This window comes from Apium graveolens, chromosome 5 (genome assembly GCF_009905375.1).
Source record: "Apium graveolens cultivar Ventura chromosome 5, ASM990537v1, whole genome shotgun sequence".
Classification (NCBI taxonomy): Eukaryota; Viridiplantae; Streptophyta; class Magnoliopsida; order Apiales; family Apiaceae; genus Apium; species Apium graveolens.
Window position 1 is genome coordinate 293,885,962 of NC_133651.1, and position 10,186 is coordinate 293,896,147.

The window sequence follows — 10,186 nt, forward strand, 5'->3', positions numbered from 1 at the left end:
TTCAGGAAAGATGATCTTTTATTAGTGTGTAAAATTCAGTCACGATTTACACTCATTTACAATATACATATACTGCTGATCGATATCAAATAAAAACTTAACATCCAACTTTATCAACTAAAATTTTCAATTGAAGCTCACGAAAGAAAATATAACAGATACACCGCCATCAAAAATCACCACCTCCATCATCAAACCCGTCCGAAATCATGTCACCAATCAATAGTCCACCAAGAGCACCACCCAACAATCCCAATCCTAGTCCACCACCCCCAAACTTACTCTTTTTCGCCGGCTGCTGGACTTGTTGTGGCGGATACCCATAACCCGGTTGTTGTGGAGGATACCCGTAGCCTTGTTGCGGTGGCGGATATCCATACCCCGGTTGTTGAGGTGGATAACCATAACCCTGTTGTGGCGGGTATCCATATCCCGCCACATGTTGACCACCTTGCGGATATCCACCCGCTTGTGGAGGATAGCCCGAACTTGATCCAACCGCGGGAGCCGCAGCCGGATAAGCTGTAACAGGCTCATCCGATTTAGAAGCCACGGCGTGATGGGCTCCCGCAATTTTCTCACTAAACTCATAAGAAAAACTCAACTCTCCCTTTGGTTTTCCCGAAGCTTTCCTAACCTGGTAACTAACAAACTGAACTCCCTTACCATCTCCCATGATCTCCTTCATGGGCACACGTACTTCTCCAACATCTTTGTCACCAAGAGCCCGTTCGGCACGTAGAGTTATTACAAGAGTCAGATTATTTTGTTGCGCCGCCATTTCATCCACGTAAAATTTCATCGGGAAGTTCCACGTAGGATTAGTACCATTGATCTTGTCTGTCTGAGTCTTCTGTTTTGCTCGAGGATCGCCACCGAATACGGTGGCGACTGCATAGACTTCGAGTTTCGAGAAGAGATTGACATTTTTGAGGCCTTTTGCGGCAATGATATTGACATCTAGTGTGCGATACTCCATTTTTTGTTACTTTTATCGAAATGTATGATTGTTCGAACTGCACATATTGAAATTTATAGACACAGGTTCACAAGATTTATAGATAAATAAACACGCAGGCGTAGCTAAAATTTTGGAGTATTCGATGGAAGTAGGAAGTTAATTAAGGGTGACGTCAACGCGAGTTGCACACGCATTCTACACAAGTTAGATATTCAACGGTTATAAGAAGTGGAGGGAAGCTTCTTCCTATATTTCAATCTAAATATCCATTTCTGCCTTTTTTTTGTAATTGATGATTATATAAAATAAAATGTAAACTATTCGCGGAATCACGGTATACAGAAGACTTTGTAATCTTAATGAGATGTCCCTTTAGTTAAAAATGTATAAAACATATCCTAAATATATATTTTAGATATTACGTAAAAAATTATTCGTTCTAATGGTACATTCCCTAAACTAACAATTTAACCTCTAATAACTTGTAGTTAAATTATACATAATATGTTATCATATTCTAATAATACATTATACTTATAATAACCTGAAATAATAATAATATATTATTTTAAAATATAATCAATCAATATCCACTGGAGTAAATAACCTTACACGTCCAGTAAATTTTTAGATAATTTCTATTTTAAATTATTTTAGCTAACAATTTAAACAATACCGTTAGAGATGCTCTAAGAGTATGGTGAGAACCCTTAACTGAAAAGGTGTCAAACATACTAAAAATAATTATTATAAATATTATGTAAAAAATTATCCTCTCCAATGATACTTTCTCGTTATCTATAATTTTAGCCAACCTATATATATTAGCTATATTTGTCGAATCTCAGGTTCAGCAAATTTTACATAATCATAATTTTATTTTTTTTAGCTAACGTACGTTGGAGATACTCTAAGAGTAAAAATAGCTTTCTGACAAACAATCTTTATGAAAAAATATATACCTGGAGATTTTGTTGGTGTGACAATATCAAATGGAGCATTTATTATAGTAAACAGACGTTTTTTAAAATTAACGATAATTTTTTTGATAAATTGGTCAAAATATGTGGTCGCTTTATTAAATTGCCGAATAAATCATCCAATTTATCAAAAATTATCTAATAAATCACTAATCGTCAACTCAACCAAATATTTCTTATTTTCGAAATTCATAACCATTAATGAAGCCTAGAAGGGCATTATTTCAGTTCAATATGAAAGAAATTATATCGTTAAATTACCAAACTATATATGTAATAAATAAGTAATATAAAAATAATGTAATACTTACTGATCACACATGCTTGTAGCTAGAGATACAAAAAGAAATAGAGTAGGTCGAACTCTAAAATTTTGATATATTTTTTAAATTACGCAACAAAATTCTAATTTATGTGCACAGAGTTTTTAAATTGAATTTACAGTTATATTTTGATAATTAATAAATTCATTAAAATAATATTTTTTTTCCGCACTTAACATTATATATACAATATATTTTTACCTCGATATAATAAAAAATTTCTCCATACCCAACTATTACCGGCTACCAAACTATTACCTGTTAGAAATGTGAGTTGTGTTTGGTCCCGGTTGAAATCTTTCGGATCAAACCTTTTAATTTGGACAATTTTAATTTTAAAGTTGAACCTTTTAATAAAAGGAAAGTAAACAAGAATAAATATAATTTGTTCTCCACCGAGGCGTAGACAACGAATGAAACTGGGTGAAACATGTAAAAAACAAAAGAGCCAAAAATTAACAACTGTTCTTTTCCCGATTAAAATGTGAGTTTAGTTTAACAGACTCTTGTTGTCGTTATGACTTATGAATGAGTCATCTATTATATATCTAATACACCAGCAATAGGTTCGCTGAACAAATTTAATCATAATACACCAGAACAGGTTCGCTGAACAAATTTAATCATAAATAAAATAATTAATATACATACATGATTTAATAAATACAGTAATTAATATCCATACATGATTTGTTTTAACCATTAATACTCATTAATTATTATATAATTAATACCGATTCATTCATATAATTTTTATTACTTCAATTAAAACATCAATAATATGCAATTCATTCATTATTATATATTTAATACGGATTTATTCATGTAATTTTTATTATCTCAATTAAAACATCATTAATATGCAAGTCATTAAAAATAATTTCTTCATAAAATTTACATACTCTATTAAAAAAAATTAGTATAAAAAATTTAAATGATAACTCTTACATAAAAATTCATATAATACATAATTTACTTACTAATATCGATTAGTTGCATACTTAGTATATATATTTATTTATAACTAATTATTATAGAGATACATACATGCATCATATAATACATAAGTTATCCCATAAGTGATTTACTAATATCGAATTTGCATACTTAATATATATATATATATATTTATTTATTTATAACTAATTATTATATAAATACATGCACGCATGTATCCATATATACATACATACATATATCCATACAAATATATGTACGTATGTACATACATGTGTATATATATAACAGTTTAGTTAGAGATGTTATATTTTCAGAGCAGGTTCTTAATTATCAGAGCAAAATAATATAAATATTATATTACCCTGAGTTTGTTTTTCTATTTGGCCTGTAGCAGTCATGTCTTATCCTTTTTATTTGCTTCAAAAATTAAAAACCTAATATTCAAATAAAATTTCTCTTTTAGTTAATGATTCAATTTTTTTGTCTACAAAAAATAAAATTGTACTTATTTTTAACGTAAGTTAAATTCTAAAGACGAGAATACATAAATTATTAATAATCAAATTAATAATATAAATAAGTGAATTTTAAATATAAAGTAAAAATAATTATTAATATTAATAGTAATAATTTTAAATTTCATTAAAAATAAAAAATATTTAATTTGAATAGTAGGTCTATAAAACATATATATTAAAAATTCTAATATTAATAATAATTATTATTATTATAGTAATAATAATAATAATAATTATTAATATTATTATTATAAAAAATAAACAATATTAATACATGAGAAACTTGAGTACAAAATCATGTTATTTATAAAAAAAAAGTGGTAGTACATTTAAATTATAATACAATTTATTTTTATAACATATTATTGTTCGTCGTTAATCTTAATGACAAAATATATATATATATATATATATATATATATATATAAAGATATGTGGAAATCGTACAAAATCTTACTATTAAAATAAAATTTATTTATTTATATTAATTGGTCAAACTTGAGTAAAGAATACTTCGTCTCTCTTCGCACCCGTCCCGAAAAACAGCACAGTGCCCATTCGCTTCGCACCCCAATTATGACATCCCTTCTCTCCCATTTCACACCCACCTTTAATCACACAGTTGATTGTCATATACCATATTTATCACATTATAGTCTACAATAAATATTTGCGAATAAATATTAAAAACAAATCAACTAGAGAAACTTATATATTAAATATGATTATGTGCATCACAACCATTTAAACCTCAAACTGAATAAATATTTATATCTAATCATGTCATACTTTAAGTGTTATATTCTTATATTTACACAAAAAAATTAAATTCTGGACTTTCATATATATATATATAGACACACACATATATGTATATATAATATATATACATATATATATATATATTCTTATATTTACACAAAAAAATTAAATTCAGGACTTTCATATATATATATATATATATATATATATCTATGTGTTAATTTATGCCAAAAAAACTTTAACTTATGATCTTCATAATTCATAAAATATATGATTATGTTGGTTTACATTGGTATTTTACGGCGTCATCATGGCGTGAACGAATAATATTAACTAAAATAAATAATCTTGGTAAAGTTTACATATGAAATACAACCAAGAAGCGCCTAGTATGTCGAGAGATGTGAATTTATTAATATTTTTCGAGAGAGGGGAAAGAGTTACTAAGGTCGGAAATTAAAATTGAAGAATACTATAATTCAAATAACAATTATAAAATAAAATTTTATGTAAACAAACAACTATATCGTGTAGTAGTTTAGGCAATTACTAAAATTTCTAAAAAACTTCCATAGATCGTCCTTAACGGTGGAAAACAAGAAATATCACTGGTCTCTATGTCAATTGTAGATAAACACTATTGCATCAATACCATCACAATAAAAATCTACTCATATACACAAATAAATCCATCAACATTTGGAGGGGATAACATGAAATATTATCATAAAATATAACTAAAATAATATCGATTCGTACAATCTAGAGCTTAAAACTCATACTCCTTTAATTATTTTCAGTATGGGACAAAAAATACACTCTCTTTTTCCAAAAAAATTCAAGCTAACTTCATGTCATATTCTTTATGGATTTCATTAAGCAAAATTCTTAAAACCATATATGAAAGTTTAAGTACACATATTATAAAAAAAAATTCAATTATTAGATTTTAGAATTATCATCAAGAATATTATAAAATTATGATTTAAAATCAAATTTTCAAACAAATTATGTTGTCAATATGTATAAAGTTACTTTTGCTATTGTTTCTGGGGTAGTTTGAACTCTGATAGAATGGTTAGTGCTACTAATGATTAAATTATTTAATCTACAGAGTCAGCTGACTTCTTAGTTCTTCACGAGCAAATAATTTAATGCCTCAGCTGCAACATGTTCTCTAGACAATAAGATTGGGAGGATTTTACGTGATGGAGCACAAGCTAGCATATTGGTTACTGGGGACAATCTTTGTTAGGTTCACTTAAGGATTTTTAATGGAAACCTATTGAACAATTTCTTGTTGGGCGTATGCATTGTTGGAGCGTCACTAATGCTTTAATGTATGATTGCAATCATCTCTCTGCTCCCTTTTGGTTTTCTTTAGTAAGTATCTTTTCTCTTGCTCAATGCACGGTACATTTGAACTCTTTAAGAATGAATATATCAGTAGGTGTGCTATGAGGAAGTGTTTTTTTTTAATCATGAAATTCCAGTCTAGTTAAATTACTCTGAACTGGATTACCAATTTCTTACAATCATGTGAATTGAAATATATCCCTGTTAATTGGTCAGGTCTGCATCTGGTAACTCTTTTTACAATGAATTCTAAGAAATCTTACATCGACTTGATCTAGAGGAGTAGATTGTGTGTTTACAGCGGACATCACAAGAAACCACATGTTCTTAATATCTTATCTTTGGATTTCTGTTTAGCAATGTATCTAAAGTATAGTCATATGTGGATGATTCACTCACATTTAAAGGACTTTAATATATTCTTTATGATACTTTTTTCAGGTTCAGCTGGAACCCACAACTTCGTGGGCCTTGCTCCTCAAAGAATTGCATGTAACATCAAAATATACCGGAATGTTTCAAGCAGCAAAGGATATTTTTAAAGAGGAAGGATTCCGGTATATTTCTCCTAAACCTCTTGATAGCCAGATTAAAGTCTTTCTGTCTTTGAATTGCATGTCAATTTATGCTCTTAACCATTATTCCTTACCCTCAAAAGCTTTTTCTGAAGGGTCTTTTTATAAATTGAAGAATGTCGTCAATGTCATTTTGATTTACAATAGAATTACTGGAACTTCTAAATACTTGTTAAGGAGTAATGCTATTGCATCTTACAGGGATTTTGGTGTGGTAATGTGTTAGGGCGAAAACACGCGCTAATATTCACGCAAGTATACGCGTTCGCAAGTAGTATAAGATATAAATCAGATTCGTTCCCACAGAGACTGGTTTAGGTTAAGTTCAATTTATGCACCTATGCAACAATATATGGTTATCGCTCAATGCTAAGACAAATAACAAATTGAGTTTTTATTAAACTGAGAGATTATACTAAATAACATTAACTAAGAGAATTGAAGTTGAATTACTATATATGACAAATATGGGATTCTAACTTCATTATATACTTCATTCAATAGCCTTTTCATTCTTAACCTTAACATGTGATGGTGATGACACTAATCAGATAACACGAAACTGATAAATGCCAACTTTCGTTGCACGAGTACCATTCTACCGGACATCCATAAAAGAGATAGAAGCTGAATAGGCACCAATTATATTGAGACCCTATATGTCTATAGAATTTGACAACATAACGGTTTAAGAACAAATTATCTATCTTGATTACATAGGGAAAGTAAAACGGTTAGAGTTACCTACGAATCATGCATACACATACATGAACCTATGCTAGCATGGCAAGTTCTAAACCTCTATATTCATTGTCGTTTCAATAGAGATTAACACGCTATCTTATATGTTAGCTACGCACATAAGACGAATAAGCACAACAAATACTAGGATATCAATCAATCACCACACACCAAGATATCGAAACAATTAATTATTGAAATCCATAAGTAAATCCGCTAGAATCCCATGACAACGATTAACCCATAATCGAACTCATCGTCACCATGGGTTCCAATGAAAGCATGGTATAAATAAGGTCTTAATAAACTAAATAATAATCAAAGTACGAATAAACTAGATCTAGGTTCAACAAGAATGAAAACGGGCATCCAAAGTTACAACTAATTCAAAGAATCACAAGTTAAAAACAAGATCTTCTTTTTCAGAGTTGTTCTGTGCTTCTAGGTCTTCTCCTTGGTATCCCAATCTTCCCGGATGATGAAAACCCTTTTTTTAAGTATATATACGCCCCTAGTGGACCTGGACCCTTAAAATCGTCAAATTCTACTCAAAAAAGGTTTTTTCAGCGAAATCAGCGACCAGCCGCGCCCTGAGCGGCCGCTCAGCTCTCCTGACTGGAAAAATATTCTGATGAATCTTGTTTTGACCATAACTTGAGTTCTACTCGTCAGAATTAGGCGATTCAACTGCCCACGCGAAGCTATTGAGATTCTCTACAACTTGACAATGGCCTTGGCTTCCAATTCTGATCACTTTTCATCATATTTCTTTTAAAAGCTCTTTTCTTCATTTAACTGATACCTGAAATGCAATAACAAAAAAACACATCAAAATACCAACAACTTGAGTCCAAGACACCAATTTAAGCTTGTAATAAAGCATTCCAAGTGGATATAAAATCCACTTATCATACCCCAAACTTGAATCGATGCTTGTCCTCAAGCATAAACAGACTCAAAACTACAAAACAAACCTAATGCATGAATGTAACTATGTGAATGCAACTAAATGATAATGCAATCGATCCCCTCAGAATAATCATAACCAAATGAATAAACCAATGCCTCTAAGAATGCAATAACTTGAAACAGAGTTCAAATAAATCCCACAAACCAACTCATAAACCAGAAACGTGCGGGTGTGGATGCTTAACAGATATACTCTCGATACTAGATCAATAACCCTAACTTATCTATCACTGAAACAATCAAAAGTTTATAAACAGAATAGACAATAAACGCATTATGACTCACAACACCTCCTTTCTACTAGAGTTATACAAGGATTCACACTATTATTGAACACATAGCAAAGATGCTTATTTGACCGTGCAATGAATGAGGTCCCAAAAGACTTATACAATAATACCCATGTAGCGAGCGTTAGGTTAGCGGATCCCAGACTATAAAAGCCTTAGGTCACTAGGCACAAAGTTCCCTAGAACTTAATAACTCGAGTATTAAAGAGCTCACTCTTGATCAATTATGCATAAACACATACTTTTTTCTTTCTTTTTTCTTTCTTTTTTTTTCTCTTTTTTTTTCAACAATTTCTGAATGAGTGTGTTTCGCTCCATCTCATTCAACCCTAGACTACTCATAAAAATATGAGCCGGCTACTAGCCATTTGACACCTAGCCTTACAATAACTAGCAATGAAATCCAAGTTTTTCTCCAGATAAAAAAAAATCAGTGTTTTTACGTCATTACGAGAATATCACAAATTCTAAATATAACCAAGTGATTAAATCTCAACAACAAACAAGTATGATCATGATCTAGATCAAAAGCAACCCTATAAGACTTTGTGAAAATATTTATTTCTGGCATGCAAATCAATTCATTAAGACTTAAACATCCCTCTATTCCTCATCACCACACTCAAATCAACATCAACTTATCCAATATCATAGTTCATCTTAAGGGATCATGTTAAATATGCATGCAAATGCAACTATATGAAATTACATAAAAACAAACAAATATGTCCTAAATGAATAATCATGCAAAAATATGAATGAACTACAACTAAACATGCAACATAAATCTATATGAATCTATATGGACACACACTACTAATCCTTACATTATCACCCCCAAACTTAAAATTTTCAATGTCCTCATTGAAGGCAATAATAAGGATTTCAGGCATACCTAATTAGCGGGAGATTCACCCTCGTCGGGTGGAGGATCAGGTGGCCAATCAACCTCGCCACTAGTGTCTCGGAAAATAGTACCGAAAGCATGTGTCAAATCTTCAGCAAAATGACGGTGAATGTCGTGCATGGCCTCCATACGCCTAATTACTCGCCTGTACTGCTCGTCACCAACACCAGTCCTATCAACTACCTGCTGCACATGAGAAGAACCTTCTATAGGCACTGGAGGATCCGTTCGGCTACCCTCTACATCATCAAAGATATATCCCAACCCCTTGTCAGGGGGTGCACCTAAGAATGAATAACTCAAGTGATTTGGTAGTGGGTTGAGCTCAAGTGTAGGAGCATCTTCAATAGACGACTCGAGACGATCCTGAGAAATTTTCAGCTCTGCTAACCCAAGAGAATCGAATGGCACATCCAACTTCCTCTTCCACAGAGGTGCATTCAAAACCTGAATTTGCTCTACTTTAAAGCACTCCTCTTTAGCTGTGGGTAATTTTATTTCCTTGAACACATTGAAAGTGACCTTTTGATCATGAACCTTCATCATAAGCTCTCCTTTTTGCACATCGATCATAGTTCGGCCTGTAGCCAAGAATGGTCTTCCCAAGATAATGGGAATCTTCTTATCTTCCTCGAAATCAAGAATTACAAAGTCAGCAGGGAAGAAGAGTTTATCCACCTTGACCAAGACATCCTCCACTATACCTCGTGGATAAGCGATGGAACGGTCAGCTAGTTGCAATGACATGTATGTTGGTTTCGGCTCAGGCAGACCAAGCTTCTTAAAGATAGATAAGGGCATCAGATTGATGCTAGCTCCTAAATCACATAAACACTTGTCAAAC

At 31.4% G+C, this 10,186-nt stretch overlaps 1 protein-coding gene across 1 annotated transcript; it reads right to left on the bottom strand.

Moving 5' to 3' along the window:
• LOC141659157 (protein SRC2-like) lies at positions 1-1,040 on the bottom strand. Its single transcript, XM_074465909.1, has one exon. The coding sequence runs from the start codon at positions 977-979 to the stop codon at positions 170-172; it is 810 nt and encodes a 269-aa protein (XP_074322010.1). The 5' UTR covers positions 980-1,040; the 3' UTR covers positions 1-169.
• Positions 1,041-10,186: the final 9,146 nt, after the last annotated feature.